The 16,940-nt window shown below is 35.2% G+C and overlaps 4 protein-coding genes across 6 annotated transcripts in view; 3 read left to right on the top strand and 1 right to left on the bottom strand.

Annotated features, from left to right (window-relative positions):
• LOC149740711 (uncharacterized) overlaps positions 1 to 16,940 on the top strand; it is a 34,005-nt gene that overhangs the window by 6,112 nt on the left and 10,953 nt on the right. Inside the window, exons 6-11 of the mRNA XM_089873372.1 lie at positions 14,594 to 14,689; positions 14,774 to 14,929; positions 15,363 to 15,557; positions 15,833 to 15,931; positions 16,039 to 16,194; positions 16,436 to 16,547. Coding sequence (XP_089729498.1) covers positions 14,594 to 14,689; positions 14,774 to 14,929; positions 15,363 to 15,557; positions 15,833 to 15,931; positions 16,039 to 16,194; positions 16,436 to 16,547 — 814 coding nt within the window. The remainder of the gene's footprint in view (positions 1 to 14,593; positions 14,690 to 14,773; positions 14,930 to 15,362; positions 15,558 to 15,832; positions 15,932 to 16,038; positions 16,195 to 16,435; positions 16,548 to 16,940) is intronic.
• On the top strand, positions 1,906 to 3,544 carry LOC149740713 (uncharacterized). Its single transcript, XM_089873429.1, has 6 exons — positions 1,906 to 2,172; positions 2,359 to 2,457; positions 2,559 to 2,714; positions 2,934 to 3,045; positions 3,150 to 3,328; positions 3,406 to 3,544. Exons 1-4 carry the CDS (start codon positions 1,983 to 1,985, stop codon positions 3,038 to 3,040), a joined length of 552 nt encoding a protein of 183 aa, XP_089729555.1. The 5' UTR covers positions 1,906 to 1,982; the 3' UTR covers positions 3,041 to 3,045; positions 3,150 to 3,328; positions 3,406 to 3,544.
• Positions 5,428 to 16,940, bottom strand: part of LOC149740710 (uncharacterized) — a 32,651-nt gene continuing 21,138 nt past the window's right edge. For both annotated transcript variants that reach the window (XM_089873380.1, XM_089873381.1), the window contains exon 22: positions 5,428 to 16,531. The gene's annotated coding sequence lies outside the window, so the exon portion shown is untranslated. The remainder of the gene's footprint in view (positions 16,532 to 16,940) is intronic.
• On the top strand, positions 5,787 to 9,745 carry LOC149740712 (uncharacterized). Of its 2 annotated transcripts, XM_089873385.1 has the most exons (18): positions 5,787 to 5,922; positions 5,989 to 6,153; positions 6,244 to 6,451; positions 6,505 to 6,601; positions 6,682 to 6,807; positions 6,881 to 7,000; positions 7,055 to 7,161; positions 7,223 to 7,289; positions 7,379 to 7,467; positions 7,619 to 7,732; positions 8,242 to 8,360; positions 8,418 to 8,514; positions 8,571 to 8,641; positions 8,702 to 8,836; positions 8,907 to 9,050; positions 9,188 to 9,342; positions 9,416 to 9,551; positions 9,607 to 9,745. In XM_089873385.1, the coding sequence occupies exons 1-18, from the start codon at positions 5,833 to 5,835 to the stop codon at positions 9,673 to 9,675; spliced, it is 2,109 nt and encodes a 702-aa protein (XP_089729511.1). In that variant the 5' UTR covers positions 5,787 to 5,832; the 3' UTR covers positions 9,676 to 9,745. The 2 variants fall into 2 exon arrangements, 1 of the variants encoding a protein (XP_089729511.1); XR_016384498.1 differs by lacking the exon at positions 9,607 to 9,745 and having other exon boundaries at positions 9,222 to 9,342; positions 9,416 to 9,443.

The raw sequence follows: 16,940 nt of genomic DNA, 5'->3' as shown, positions 1-16,940 counted from the left end.
TCTTTGATCCCTCGCGAGCCACCAGAACCTGTGCTCTCCATGGTGAATTGGATGGTTCAATAATTTCCTCTTCAAGCAACCGTTTCACCTCATGGCTGATGAATCCTAGATCCTCCTTACTATATCGACGTGATCGGGTTACCAGCGGTTTCCAGTTTGGCCGCATGTGCCTAAAGAGGTCAGGAGGGTCTACTTTTGCAGCCAAAAGACCTAACACTGCTTTTTGGAGAGGAGGGATCGTCAGAGGACGTCGCGGGCCATTCATTTTAAAAATAACTTCAGAATGCCGACACATAAAATTGTGACCCAAGATAATATCCGCGCACAAACCGTCTAGTACCTGGAATGGAACGTTTGTGTAATCACGTCCCAACAAAGAGATTGAAGCCGATGCCCTTCCTTGAGTTGTAGCTGATAGTCCATTTGTGGCCATGCCGATAACCGCAGACGACTTTTCTACACGTAAATTGAGTCGGTGAGCTACTTTTTTGTTCAAGAAATTATCGGAGGCACCGGAATCGAGGAGAACTTTAATGGATTGACCTTTCACAATCGCATCTACCACGGCGGGACCAAGGCAATCTGGCGCCCCAGCTACTACTGAAGGAGTTTGCATTACAGCAAGATATGGCTGATCCTCATCTTGCTTATCCATAGCCATCATCCTAACTCGGTTCCCATATCGTGCACTTCGGCATGCTCTAGAGAAATGTCCGCGTCTTCCACATTTAAAACAGTCTTCATTTCTGGCGGGACAATTGGTCCGACTATGCGCAAAACCACCGCAAAAGATACATTTACCTCGGACCTGCTGTCGACATACAGTTTCTTCGTATTGGTGCTGTGGGGCAGATCGTTTTGGTTCGTGTTGGTGCTGTGGGGCAGATGCAGCAAAAGACGGCGTGGGTGCGGCGTTTCGTCCCATAGATGTGGAATACTTCTGCGCACGGTCCAGACTATCCGCAAGTTCAAACGCTTTCATCAAGTCCAAGGAATCTACCTCCAGTAAACGCTGTCGGATGACAGAAGAAGAAAGTCCGTTAATAAAGGCATCTCGAGTCAGTTCCTCCCGATACTGATTGGCTTCTACTGCAGTGAATTCGCATTGTCTTGAGAGCGACTTTAATTCTTGTATGTATTCCGGAATACTTTCTTCAGGCGATTGTTGCCTACTGAGAAGCAAATAGCGCGAATATATATTGTTTTTCTTTTTGATGTAGACACTTCGGAGGGTTCGGATAATCTCTTCATAGGATTCTGCTTCTTCAACATACGGATAGACATCGGGCGACAAACAACTTATGACTATCCGCTTCTTGTTAATCGCCGAGGAAGAACTTTGACTTTCACTTAGCGATGATATGAAATCTTCAACCGTCCGTAACCAAAACTTAAAAACTTTAGCTGCATCTACTGACGAGGGTTCCACCGACAACTCCTTTGGTCGAAGTATCTTTTGATCCATTTGTTATGTTAAATAAATTGTCGAGACCTTGTTTATTTAAACTAAACTTAGGCTTTATTTAACATAACGTAACTACGACCTTAACAAATAGAATATTAGATATAGATTAAAATAACAACGGAAATGATATCACTAAACTCAGTAAGCTAATTCAAACAGTAACACTGCAACTGAAAGACGGGAGTTAAAACAAGTGGTGAAACGTGGCGAACAAAAGAAGGAACACACGAAAGTAATTATTAGCGGCGCGCGCCGCACACAGTGTTGCCGTTTGTGGAATGCTTCACATACACATTAGCTGTTGTTACATTAGGTGGTCTTGTTTATAGTAAATCAAAAAATTTTAAGCCGATGAAAAGTAATAAAGTTGTATTATGTAGCAAGTAATATTTTTTTAATACAAACACTTTCCGACCTTTGACAAAAAAAGAAAATGGTAGTGTAAAGTGCAATTTTGGAAATAACTTTGACAATTTTTGACACAAATTGACAATTATCCAGTTTTATTTCAGTCACAATGGAGTATTACAAGGGAAGTTATTTCACATTTTCTCCACTCACTGCAAATCATACTGGTGCAAAATCAGCATGTGTTGGATTGGGTGGTCACCTTGCAATTATACCAGATGCAGAAACTCAAACCTTTATTCAAACTAAAGGAGCTACTTACAAGACAGAAGGAAAATGGATGACAAGCAATCTTAATGGTTTTTAATAATATATAAGTCTTCAAAATTAATGCTATTGAGTAAAATATAGTTAACTTTGTCATCACAACTTGTTTACTACATGATAGAAACCTACATAACTAACAAAAAGTACAAAAATACTTGGGTAGCAAATTTAAAACAGTTAATGTTGGTGACAATCCCAAAATCTATTGCCTATTTCAGCTTACATTGATGCAGTGAAAACATCAGATGGAACTGGTTGGGAATGGAACACAACACATGACAAGTTTTATTTTAAAACAACTATACGTGGAGAAGGAGGTATTTTAATATTCAAGTAAAGTTGCAGAGTTATTATAATGCCTCACATGCTGTATTTATATCTTGATTAATATAATACATTGCAATATTGCATTATGTAGGTTCATTCATTGATAATGGTAAATACAACAACTGGCATATTTACTTCCCAAACATTGGTAACTATGGAATGACAAGCTCATACCCTGGTGCAAATATTTGGCAATGGAGATCAACCAATTCCTTATTTGATGCTCACTACATTTGTCAAATTAAAGGTAAACTCTGCCTTCAGTAAATACTAAAGTATTTTGTCTATGAGGTAAGTGCAATTTGTACAACTGTAATTGCTAAACTGTAACATTTTTTGAATAGGTCGTTTATAATATTTTTTGGAACTCAGCCATTGCATAAATATTTACTAATTTATAGTAGAACCATATTTAGTGTATTTGTGGAAACTAAAAAGACAGATAAACTGTATGTTTCATTTGCAGTGAAAAGCAAGTCACTGGTTGCATCTAAATCTACTTTAAATGTAAAGTATGGAGAAGATTATGTTTCTTGTTCATCGGATGCTAACCCTGGACCCCCTGTCTTATAGAAAATGTAAGTAGTACTATCATAAGTTGGCCTGATATAAGGTACTAGTATGTTTATATTTGTAAGTAAATTACAATAGTAATTAATATAAAGTGAATTTAATTTAACAGAAACTCACAAGATGTTTCAACAAACACAAGTGAACGAGTTTATCAAATAATTACACAACCTACACTGGATGGGAATTCTACATCACCTTTGTATTTAACTCGTGGTTTACATCAGAATTCTGGTGTTTATACTTGCAATGCTACTTTACTAGACCAATCTGCAGTAACTACTGTCAAAAGTAAGTTCATCTATAAAACAACATTCCTACAATACATACAATGTATTTTACACATTGACAATTTTATCCTTTCACAGTTGAAAAGCGACCAAGGTTACTGGAAAGTAAATTAGAGACATCAACATACACTTGCATATTTATCGGTGAAACTTCACCCAATGTTCATTGGAATGCAAATGGTGTCACAGTTCAACAAGGAATTCCATTCATAAAAAACACAGTCTTGAATACACATGAAGTTTCAAGCCGAATTACGAACTTGTTAATATTCGGCAGTACAGATGTTGTTTCATGTTGGGCAAATATTTCAGATGGTTCTTCAAACTTAATATTGAAAACTGTATTTTCAGGTACCATCCTATACCATTTGTTTGCATAAAAGCATTACTAAACAATAATAAACAATCTCAGATTCTCCGATCTCAGCAATCACTTTTTCACCTGGTGGTTGCCCTGGTAACCAACTACAAGTTAATTGGACAGATATTACCAAAACCAGTGGTAACATTGTATACAATGTAACCATCACCAATTTAAGTCAAACTTATGTGGGCGTCAAGTGATAAGACGTTAGCCCACAGTCCGACTCCATAACATGTCCAGGTTCAAAACTCAGTTTATTCCACAAAACAGTTCGGGTTACAACGACAAAACAACAACGACGTCACGATACTCTCCGGCCTCCAACTGGCTGGTCCAGGCTCACACTGCCTAGCTGTACAGTACAGGGCAGGGCTTATAAAGGAGATAACTCAAAGGCGAGAACTCCCAAGGCGAGAGGAAGCGTTATACACGAGAAAACATTATACACATTATACAGCAAGGCAAAGTCTCTCAGCACTGTCACAGGGCAAAGTCTCCCAGCATTGTATATAAAGAAGCATTGTTATACATGGGTTACAGGAAACAATCCAGGCGCATACACATTATGCCAGCTGGCCAGCTGTTAAAGTTACACAACGCAAAATTCAATCTTTATGCATTAGGTTAAATTTAGATAATTATATATATTAAATATTTGTGCTCGGAGCACCCTCAACCGCTACATATAGGCTGGCCCCACCGAAAAATGTTTTCATACGCAGGCCATACGCGCGCATAGTTATCATTGTACCTCATCTTGAAATTGTTCGTCGCTACTTCACTGCGCTTCAGCAGGATTTTTTCACGACAGTCGCTACTTCCCTGTTTCAGCAGGATACTTTTCACGACAGTTTGTAGGTTGCAGATCGGCACCTTTTGTTTTGTAGTATGTAGGCTAGGCTCGATGAGGAGATTGATTGTACTTGCGCGTGCCTCTGTGATGATGAATCATGTAAGGTGGGGTATGCAGGCGATCGGTGCTCCAGCGGCAGCTTATTCTGAAAAACAAATTGGGGAAAGTACTACTGCAATAGAGATTGAATAACGTATACGAATAAAACGGTATTGGGTACGCTAACACGGTAACTTCCATTAAAATTCTTGGGACAATACATTATATTGCCGATAAAACTGCAATATTGATAGCGACGTGCTGGCTACGCAGCTTACGATGAAGGAGAGAAAATGAGATATGGATGGGTCACATAGATTAGTGGTGCCCGTGAGTACTGTGTCAACTCACAATGTAGGTAATATAGTAGGCGTAAGGGTCATCACGTAGGTTAGTGGTGCCCGTGAGTGTGTCAACTCACATGTAGGTAATATAGTAGGCGTAAGGGTCATCACGTAGATTAGTGGTGCCCGTGAGTGTGTCAGCTCACATATGACTAGAGGATAGATAGCAATGCAACCTGCAATTGCTCGTTGGGGTTAACCCATTTTAGTTGTTAAGCTTGTTGGGGTCGTGGTCTGACCCAACTTCACATTATAAAACATAAAACACAGTAATTCACCGTTGATTTTTCTTCGGAGGGCCTGTCCAGCGGGCTCAACCAATTGTTGTGGGTGCGGTACTTCAGTTGACCATTCGTTGCAGACTTGTATCGAGAAGGGCGTGTCCAGCGAGTTCACCATTTGTGGGCGTCAAGTGATAAGACGTTAGCCCACAGTCCGACTCCATAACATGTCCAGGTTCAAAACTCAGTTTATTCCACAAAACAGTTCGGGTTACAACGACAAAACAACAACGACGTCACGATACTCTCCGGCCTCCAACTGGCTGGTCCAGGCTCACACTGCCTAGCTGTACAGTACAGGGCAGGGCTTATAAAGGAGATAACTCAAAGGCGAGAACTCCCAAGGCGAGAGGAAGCGTTATACACGAGAAAACATTATACACATTATACAGCAAGGCAAAGTCTCTCAGCACTGTCACAGGGCAAAGTCTCCCAGCATTGTATATAAAGAAGCATTGTTATACATGGGTTACAGGAAACAATCCAGGCGCATACACATTATGCCAGCTGGCCAGCTGTTAAAGTTACACAACGCAAAATTCAATCTTTATGCATTAGGTTAAATTTAGATAATTATATATATTAAATATTTGTGCTCGGAGCACCCTCAACCGCTACACTTACATGAAAACTCTCACTCAAACATCAACAAGTGACAACAAATATTCAATCACTTTTGATAACTTGACACCAAGAACAGAATATATTATCAAGGTAGCTTACATTCACTTATGTTCATGTGCAATTAATTATCGCTAGTTTATTTTTTATTCTTGTCAGATAAATTTGTTTCCAAAGTATTCTATGAAAATTGACCAAATAGTTGGAAGAACAACTGGTGAAAAACCAAGTATTTCATCAGCAATCGCAAATATGGATTCCAGTAAAACTTTTTGTTTAATATCGTGGGTAAAAGGAATGGAAACTGGAATAAATGGGGCAAAGGTAGTTTGTTTTTTACATTTTAGCAATGCAATAATATGAAAAATCCCCTGCTGATAATTATTTCTTTAATACGTTACAAACCCTATTCAGATTGTTGTAACAAGTAGCTTACACAAGAAAGCACCAGGTATGCCAGACATTGTAACCACTGTAACACATATACCACCAAGTGGTATTTCTCCGTACCAGTTTGCTACAAAACCAAATCGTAAACATGTCATCACAATCGCTGCTAAGACTTGTTCTGAAGTTGGTTCATATATTGCAGTAACAGGACAATGTATATCACCGGTACAAGGTAAATGGGAAGGTTTAATACGTCAAGCACAACATATAACTTCTCTATTTCAGCCCCTGCCAGTATACCAACCCCCACAACAGTTGGAAGTTCTGCAAGTACCTTACATATACAAATAAACAAAGCTGATGAAACTAACGGACCAATCAGGTGAAAAATACGTTGTTAATTTATTTACATGAACGTAGTATCACTGTAGCTGTGTTTATATTTATGTAATTTACATCCAGTTGTTATTTTGTGATTGGTGGTAAAGAAGGAAGCAACGTTTATAGAGATTCCTATACATGGATGAAAATAGAAAACTTAATTACAACATCAAACTCCTCTACATTTTGTGCTGCAGTTTTACCAAGGTACTGTTTTTGACAAATGTTGGTTAAAGTCTTTTTTAAAAAAAACAAACAATTTAAAAACATCTAAATTCAGGTTTAATAAAACAAGCAAACAAGTTGGATTATCATCCACTACAACAACACAATGTAAAGTGAATACATCTTATGCTATAACCTGCTCTAACAGATTGTTGACTAATGGAGTCACATACAAGTAAGGATATTTACCTCATTTATGTAAAAGCATTATTTAAATTGTTGCCCACAGATTTCAGGTTGTCACTTTAACTTTATCTGATGGAGCATACTTGACACAAACTAGTCAATTCATTGTTATAACCCCCCTTTCAAATTCCAATTCAACCATAATAGCAGGTAATTCTTAAACTTTGTTGCTGTAATTAAATAGAGATTAAATAAAACTTATGTTTTTCAGTTGTGGTGGTTGTAGTGTGCATGTTGATAGCTGTGGCAGGAGCTGTTTATTTCTACAGAAAACAAAGGTAAGAGTTAATGTTAAATTCTTATACCATGCAATAATTCATTTTTATACACATTGTGTAATCGTATGTTAAGTAATATGAAAACACAGGAATGTTCCTTTGAAAAAAGGTAGATCACAAAAGGTTAATTTTGTTCAGAAGGAAGGTACTGTGCAACAAGATAACACAAATTGTGAAGGTAAACATAATAGATACTAAATAAGCTTTTGCCAGGCATGTTGGAAATTTACCTAGTGCTTCTATAAATCTTGTTGAAACTGGGATTATTATAACACGCCTTGCTATACAACCTCACCTATATAAAATGTATAACAACCTTTAACTTCCAGAAGCATATGTGAACTTAGAAGGTAATCGGAATTCAAACTTGAAGAACACTTCCCATAAATCATCAGATAATCAAAGTAAAGATGCTTTGCAACAAGATAATACAAATGCTGAAGGTTAAAATTTCTGTTTACATCAAATTAAGCAAATTATATCATTGTTGTTATTGGGCTTACTTTAATTTAAATGTAAAATAATAAAATGATGAAGGAATACTATATAAAAATACTGGAATCACAGAATCATATATCAACTTATAAGTTGATCCAGAAAGCAAAGTTGGACAACCCGACTTATTTAAATCCACTAAAGGATGTTGATATCAGACACGGTAATGTAAAGACATAGTGGTTATAAGTTGTATGAATTACGTCTTAGAATTAAAGCAATGATATTTCTAAGATTAATGGTATTGGTACTTCGTAAACATAACAATATATTTTTTTTTAAATGACAGTATTTATCTGTACGCAATACCTAAACTTGCATTTTAAATTAGCTGCTTCCATCAGCATTTAAAACGTTGATTTATGTTTTTGTGGCATCAAACAGTTGTTTAAAGTTGCAGTTTCAGAAATTATTAAGGGGTACAGTTATATATACTTATTTAACAAGTATATTTTAGATGCTTATGAAGAATTTAACATTCAAAACACCAAACTGGACATCCCTGCAAGCCACTTGGTGAAAAGGTACAAGGATATGTTGGCTTCTAATGAGGCAGCTTTTAAGAAGCAATTCCGGGTAAAATAAATAAATACATGGTTGTTATGTGATGATTCATGATTCACTGTATTTAAGGAACTTGAAAGGGCTACAAAGGAAATCAAACTCCCCAAAACACACGCTGAAAATCCAAAACACAAGAAGAAAAATAGATACAATAACATTTTACCATGTAAGTTCTTGTTATTAATGTATTCTAAAACCTTTGTTTAAAAATTTGCTCTATAGATGATGCTACAAGGGTATGTCTGAAAAAAACATCTGAGAAATCTGATTATATCAATGCAAATTATATTGATGTAAGTAGGTGTAAGTTTATGGTTTAGTTAATGATTGGATGAATTAAATTTCTCTTCCAGGGTTATTTTCAGGAGCGTAAATTCATAGCAACACAAGGTCCATTGGATCGAACAACTGGAGACTTCTGGAGGATGGTTTGGGAACAGGAATGCTTGGTTATAGTTATGCTTACTAATGTTGTTGAATCTGGCAAGGTAAAGTAATGGTCATAGTAGATGGAGTTGTACAAATTTTAAATGTATTATGAGGGTTAAATGTTTGCAGACAAAATGTGCAAAATACTGGCCTGACCAAGGAAAGCGTTGCACATATGATGGTTACAGTGTTGAAACTGTAAAAGAGGTTGATTATGGTTCTTACATAGTACGGACAATAAACATTGAAGAAACCAACAATGAATATGCAACGGTAAGATATTTTTAGTTAAATTTGCTAAAGCAGTTTGACATTATTTTTATGAATATATTGATATAGAACAGTAATAAAAATAATCTATGTAGCTATAAAAGTGAATGTCATGTCCACATTCATTACATCTGTTTCAGGTGTTAAGAAAATTACAACATTTCCAATACACAGAATGGCCAGAAGAAGATGTGCCAGTAATCACCACTCATTTCATTCAAATGCAGGCAAAAGTAAACACTACTTGGTCAAGTCTTTTTGATGGGAAACAGTTTCCTATAGTTGTGCATGGCAGGTAATGAATGAAAGTCATGGAACTATGACTTTGCTTGAGTGCAAAGATAATTCTATTATTTATTTCTTGGCAGTGCTGGAACAGGTCGTACTGGTGCATACATAGGATTTGATATTTTACTCGATGAAATTAAATCAAAGGACCAGGTTAATGTATACAGAACTGTGCTCAACATGAGAAAGCAAAGGATGGACATGGTGCAGAACATGGTTTGTAAAAGTGTGTTGTAGTTGTTGCAGTGTTTAACATTACTTTCTATCACAGAAACAGTATATATTTCTCCATAGAGTTATGAGTGAATGTTATGCCATTGGGAACACTGAAGTAAAGTGAGCTTTAAAAAAATGCTTCAAGACAACCACTAATGCATAAAGACAACATTTACGCTTTAAATTTCCGCTTTTGCATAGAGTGCTTTTGGATATTTGTTTTTGCATACACTGCTTTAGGACACCTTAAAGCTAAAATTGAGTATTGTATATTATAAACTAAATACAATTGATTTCTTGTGTAAGAAAAATACAAGCATGTTACTAAAAGTATCCACTTTTACGAACTTATTTATATGTAAGAGATTACGAGAGACTGAGATGTGATGTCAGATCATTGCGAAGGTTTTTTTTCCCCCAATGCAGGAAAACAGTTAGACTTGATGCCAAACATTACCTAGTACCTGATTATTAACACAATTCCCTATAAAGAATTTATTATAATACACCCAACCCAGTAACATTACTAAATACATTGTTCTTTTGATACTCTGATATACTGCTAGTCTGTGCTAGACCTTAGAAACCTCACATATATTTTGTTTAGTACCTGTGTATACATTTTGTGGGTGATCGCCCCACAATATCATTTTAGAAGAGAAACTAGATAGAAAAAATACCAACAGCTATGTATACTTGGTAACTAATAGTGAGAATTTTAGGGGGAGAATAATTGCTGGTAAGTTGTTATAGGGCACTGTTTATCAAACCAAACATGTATAAAAAATGGCTTTTATAAACAATAAGAGACTTTAAAACAATCCAAGGACATACCTAAATTAGCATTAACTCCAACTACTGATGTAGCTATACTTTTGAGTGTATTCTGTATTGTTATGCAACCTGCCATCACATCATTATCAAGCAGCCCACATGTTTCATACAAGGAAATAGCTTCAGTCATAGGCAATATATAGATATGTAACTGGAAGTGATGTAATCTACCCACTATTTTCATATTAGCCTACCTGAATGGTCACGCAAAACAATTTGCACCCAAATGAAACTATTAATGAAAAATTATTTCCTATTCTTGGCCTGGATACAGAAAAACTTTGCAGATGAGCAGTTTTAATTTAATATGCTTTTATCCTAATTTAGAATGGACTTTGATACATTTAGTATGATATATTAAAAAACATTTAATAAAATATTTAAACCCTCAAAAAATCGCATTGACACTTTCATGTTTTGATAATCTCTTACTAACTGGCCATCAACACAGTTTCACAACATGACAAGGTAGTTTAGTATCACCTGGTGTTTTATGAGTAGCATATGTTAAGGAAATCACAAGACGTAGGTTGTAGCTACTAGCTAGTAGTCGTCTTGTACGCTTCCTGGACTCATACTCCTATCTAAATCTATTTTAAAGGTTGGGACATCTTATTAACAACTGACTGCTTTATATTAACTGCCAGGTTTACTACTTGTAACTAACGTTGCATTTTAAAGCAGTTTGAAGGTATTAAGTTAACTATTACTGCTGACATGACATGCCTGTTTCTGTAAGAAGGAATTGGCCAAACTAAAGCAAGAAAAATGCTGATGAAGATTTATCTACACCTGGCTGTTATATTATTCTGCTTTAGCACTTCTGTGTTGGGCAAAGGTAAAACTACAGATTGTTGGGGCTTAGTAAGACCTGGAAGAAAACAATGAAACAATGTAACAGATAAAGGGCTACAGAGCCATGGTTTTTACTTTAAAGTTCTGTCCTCCATATTATGAACATTTCTCATTATCTGTAAATAGTTCTTATTATTCGTAACTTATATATATTTATTTTTTTACTCCAGACCAAATCGAAAATTTTAGGGGAGGTCTTTTTATATTTTCACCACAAATCACGGATTATGCTGGTGCAAAATCAGCATGTGTTGGATTGGGTGGTCACCTTGCAATTATACCAGATGCAGAAACTCAAAATTTCATTCAAACTAAAGGAGCTGCTTACAAGAGTGCAAGAAAATGGATGACAGACAATAATAATAGTAAAACACTTTTAGGAAATACAGTTACATTGAACAGGGATGTTGGGATGTTTCGTCCGGCGCCGTGGCGTAGTGGTTAGCGCGCCTGCCTGTAACCATGAGGTAATGGGTTCAAGGCTCGTCGCTGCTACCATTGTGGGCGTATGTGTCCTTGGGCAAGACACTTAACCACAATTGCTTCAACCCAGTGGTCACTAATGGGTTGTCCAAATTATCAGCCATACATAAAACAATGAAAAAATCCAAAAAAAATAATCACCCACAAAGTAACATACATGGCAACTCGTAAGCTGGCACGAGGTGTTAAACCCGTGTGATAACGACTGTCGTTTTCCGGCCACGCGAGGATAAAGTAAGTTACATTCATTCATTCATTCATAAGGAGCGAGAACCCCTAACTAAACAAAGTTGAAGTTTTTCTGAATCACTTTCCAGTTTTCTTGATATGTAAAAGTGAACACATCCCGATATCTTACTGTATAATATAATTTGTTTCTTAATCTTAAACTTGAATAAATTGTAGCTTGGATTGATGCAATGAAGACATCAGATAGAACTGGTTGGGAATGGAATACAACACATGACAAGTTTTACTTTAAAACAACTCCGCGAGGAAGTGGTAAAAAAAAGCAAAAAAAAACATAAATTTGTAATTAATTATATATACCATACTGCCTTAATTTTGACTAATAGTTTATTTGTATTTGTAATTACCTATTACATTCCCTAAATGCTCTAAGCATTCAGGGTCTTAACCCTTTGGGGACGAGATATATTTTAACAAATTTTCATTTTTGACCGACTGTCACATATTGCTCTCTAGCGACACAGGTGTTTGTGCTGGCGAAATAAGATCAATTAGACTTTTGTTCTTTGGAAAAATTGCTACAAGATTGTATTTTGATTTTTTTGATGACGTCATCAAATTTTGAATGACGTCATCAGAAATCTTGTATTTATGTGTAATTTGGGTTTTTAGGTAAAAAATACATAAGGAATCTAGTGCAAAGTTGATTCCTGGTTTGTTTACTACCTAACTAAAATGATTGTTTGAATTAGTGACGTCAAAGGGGTCAATTACGTCACTTATAACCTGATGACGTCATTTTTTGAAAGTTCATTTTCGCTAAAATCGTAACAAAACTTGCCAAAACCGATTTATTATGAATGTAAAGGTAGAAACAACATGCAGAAGCAAAATGAAGTTAGATTATACACACAAAAACATAATTTATGTAAAAATTGCTTCAGAATACCTAAAAAACTTGCAAAAACAGCTGATATAGCCGTTTTTACGCAAAACCACATTTTTAACCGGTAACTTAGACGGGGAAGCCCCAGAGCAACATAGAGATCAAATAAAATCGCTTTTTATTGGACAGAATGAGGTTAAAACCTTGATTTTTGGGCAGAATATAGACCATCTTCTTAAAAAATACATTACAGTTTTCAAATCAAGTTTGGTAAAAACTTTTAAATGCTATGATGCCTTTTTCAAACGTTATATTGGTGGATAATTCCTTCCTCTTTCAAATAAAACCAACTGTAAGAAATTTTACCTACTATAAACAAAATTATGAACTTTTATGTGAACACCTGTTTCAAAATGCATATTTGCACTACTCGTCCCTAAGGAGTTAATATAAAGCATCTTTATCTGAGGTTAAAACTGAAGTGCTCTCCTCTTCAAATTATTTACATAAATGTACTAGGAACCTTTTTTAATAATGGAAAGTACAACAACTGGCATATCTATGAACCAAGGGCTGTTAATGAGTATGCGGTTATTAATTCTGATCCTGGAGCCCATCAATGGCGTTGGAAATCTCTCTCATCCTCAAGCAATACAAAATCTCACTATATTTGTCAAATAACAGGTGGCATTTTATAGGCTATTCTGTTGTTATAGGCATATTGGTATTTCAAGATTTCTGAAACATTAATTTGTCAAGTTGTAATTAGAGGTCGACTGATATATCGGTTCAGCGATATTATCGGCCGATATTTACGTTCCACCGATAATCGGTATCTGTAAAAAAGCTCCGATATTTCACCGATATATAAATAGTTCGTGCGAAGCAACGTACGTCCTACTTAACCTTTACGTACGTTGTAGTTTGACCTTTCTGGCGTCGTAGTTTAACATTTATGTGCGTGGTAGTTTGGCCTTTACGTGTGTGGTTGTTCAGCCTATACTTGCGTCATTATTTAACATCCACCTGCGTCATAGTTTAACGTCCACGTGCGTTGTAGTTTTGTACAAAAGCACCATATTTGGAGTTACCTATTAGGAACATGTAGACTAAGTGATGACCAACCATTTTTTTCTCTATAATAACTTTCAGTATCTTGTCAAATTTCGGCAAAATATCGGTATCGGTAAAAGCTAGAAATATCGGTATTGGTATCGGTGGAAAAAATTGATATCGGTCGGTCACTGGTTGTGATTGTATATGTAACCTATAGAGAAAAGGATAATTTACATAAAAAAAATATATAACGCTCAAATTGTTTAGCTTATATTATTTTTTTCTTTAAAAAAAGTTTAAAACTAACTTTGGTTTTTTAGATCTAGAAATGTTGCATTATATATTATAAATAAACACAGAGCTGGAAAATGTGCTATTGTTTTATTGCAGTCACGTTGGAATATTTTAGACAAAGTTTTATTGGATTTTCAACACAAACCACCAATCATGCTGATGCAAAATCAGCATGTGTTAAATTGGGTGGTCACCTTGCAATTATACCAGATGCAGATACTCAAACCTTCATTCAAACCAAAGGAGCTGCTTACAAGAGTGCAGGAAAATGGATGACAAGCAACAATGAAGGTCAACAAATATGTGCATTTAAAATCTAGTTACATTGAATACAAACTATATCCCAACAAGTCTCATTATAACCACAGATCACAGATATTTACCTTTAAATAAGAAAATCATTGTGGGTATTTGTTGCCTAACTATAAATCCTCATATATTTTAGCCTACATTGATGCAGTAAAGACATCAGATGGAACTGGTTGGGAATGGAGCACAACACAAGACAAGTTTTATTTTGGCACTGCTCAGCACAGAAATGGTAAGAAATATGTTTTATTGCCATGTTATTACAAATTGCATTAAATCAAGGTAAAACTGTTTTTTTACAATACCCATACAACAGGGTCTGATGTTAATAATGGAAAGTACAGCAACTGGCATTTCTACCAGCCAAATATTGGAAAATATTCAGTGGTTGGATCTAATCTAGGAGTATATGCATGGAGCTGGAAATCTGTCTCAGCCTTAACTATGGCTCACTATATTTGTCAGATTACAGGTTATATACCTATTAATATGGAAACAGTTTATTCAAAGTATTTTTTGAACAAATTTATATGGTTTAGTTATACAATTAATCTTGGAACTAACGACAGCATAATAACTCACCCGATTAAAAACATAAAAATGCCTTCATATAAATCTATATAAAATATAAATTATGAACAAAATCAAGTAATATTTTATAAGCACTCGATTCAGTTCAGTTACACATTAGCTGTTGTTTCATTAGGTGGTCTTGTTTATAGTAAATCAAAAAAATTTAAGCCGATGAAAAGTAATAAAGTTGTATTATGTAGCAAGTAATATTTTTTTAATACAAACACTTTCCGACCTTTGACAAAAAAAGAAAATGGTAGTGTAAAGTGCAATTTTGGAAATAACTTTGACAATTTTTGACACAAATTGACAATTATCCAGTTTTATTTCAGTCACAATGGAGTATTACAAGGGAAGTTATTTCACATTTTCTCCACTTACTGCAAATCATACTGGTGCAAAATCTGCATGTGTTGGATTGGGTGGTCACCTTGCAATTATACCAAATAATGAAACTCAAATCTTTATTCAAACTAAAGGAGCTGCTTACAAGAGTGCAGGAAAATGGATGACAAACAATCTTTATGGTTTAAATAAATATAGTTTAGAAAATTAATGCTGATTGGATAAAGGAATTAAAATATAGTTAGTAAGGTCCATTTTGTCATCGGAAAGTTGTTAGAAGTCTTTTATATATTATAAACCAATGTAACTACTTATAAGTCTAAAAGGCTAGGGTTGCAAAGTCAATATAAACGACATTTAACATTCCAACAGGTTGTCTTTATTGTGGTAGTATGTTAAATGACTTAAACATGCTTTGTTCAAAAAAAATCCAAAGGTAATCTATTGCATATTCCAGCTTACATTGATGCAGTGAAGACATCAGATGGAACTGGTTGGGAATGGAACACAACACATGACAAGTTTTATTTTAAAACAACTACACGAGGAGTCAATGGTATTTTAATTTTTTATTATAAATAGTTAAGTTTACTTGCAGAGTGACTAAAATCTGTTACCTCCCGCATTCAAATCTTGATTAATATAATATATTGCATTATGTAGGTTCATTCATTGATAATGATAAATACAACAACTGGCATTTTTACTTCCCGCATTCGGGCAACTATACAATAACAAGCTCATACCCGGATGTAAATATTTGGAGGTGGAGATCAACCTATCCTTCATTTGATGCTCACTATATTTGTCAAATCGGAGGTAAATATGGCCTTCGGGTAAATACCAAAGTAGTTTCGATTGAAATTGACTTTTAACGTATATGACTGTGATTGCAAAATTGTAACATACCTAGAATAAATGGTTTATAACTGTGGTTGGGAACTTTTGTACAGGTCTGCGACTGCATAAATATTTGTTTGTTTAAAGTCAAAAATTACGATTAGTTTTGTAACAAAAAAAAAACAGACAACAGATTGGAATCTATATGTTACATTTGCAGTAAAAAGCACTAAACTGGTTGCGTCCAAATCCACTTTAAATGTAATGTACGGAGAAGATTTTGTTCTTTGTTCATCAGATGCCAACCCTGGACCTCCTGCCTCATGGAAAATGTAAGTATTAATATAACTTGGCCAGATATTGACTTCATCTTTTAAATTGATCAACAATTTAAAAATGCAATAAATTTGTAAAATATTATTCCTATTTTTGTGGGACTTTCAAAAGAAACGTTCGCACTGTCTTTTCAAAGGTTGCTATACATTTCAGCTTGGCCATTTCATACGTAGTTATGAATTTGGCGTTTTTGCACCATCATCCTGCGGGGATTGAAGCTCTGGCAGCAAAAGACAGAATCTCTGATATTATGCATAACGTATGGTGCGAAAACGCCAAATGTGAAAAATTCGGCAACCGATCATCATGATGCAAAAATTACTTAATCGTACAATTTTTGATCCTTTTAAAGCTCATGATCCAACAAATCTACTATTAAAGGGTCAATA

The sequence above is a fragment of the Ciona robusta genome, chromosome 2 (assembly GCF_009617815.1).
Source record: "Ciona robusta chromosome 2, ASM961781v2".
Classification (NCBI taxonomy): Eukaryota; Metazoa; Chordata; class Ascidiacea; order Phlebobranchia; family Cionidae; genus Ciona; species Ciona robusta.
The sequence above is the reverse complement of the archived record's forward strand: the minus strand, read 5'-3'. Positions and strand labels throughout refer to the sequence as shown.

Excerpts from the sequence above, each read along its gene's own strand:
- LOC149740713 (XM_089873429.1), top strand. The coding sequence starts at position 1,983 with ATGGAGTATTACAAGGGAAGTTATTTCACATTTTCTCCACTCACTGCA. Across the intron at positions 2,458-2,558 it reads AACTATACGTGGAGAAGGAG|GTTCATTCATTGATAATGGT; the intron begins GTATTTTAATAT and ends TGCATTATGTAG. Across the intron at positions 2,715-2,933 it reads CTACATTTGTCAAATTAAAG|TGAAAAGCAAGTCACTGGTT; the intron begins GTAAACTCTGCC and ends TTTCATTTGCAG.
- LOC149740712 (XM_089873385.1), top strand. The coding sequence starts at position 5,833 with ATGAAAACTCTCACTCAAACATCAACAAGTGACAACAAATATTCAATC. Across the intron at positions 7,290-7,378 it reads TATTTCTACAGAAAACAAAG|GAATGTTCCTTTGAAAAAAG; the intron begins GTAAGAGTTAAT and ends ATGAAAACACAG. Across the intron at positions 9,343-9,415 it reads CCTATAGTTGTGCATGGCAG|TGCTGGAACAGGTCGTACTG; the intron begins GTAATGAATGAA and ends ATTTCTTGGCAG.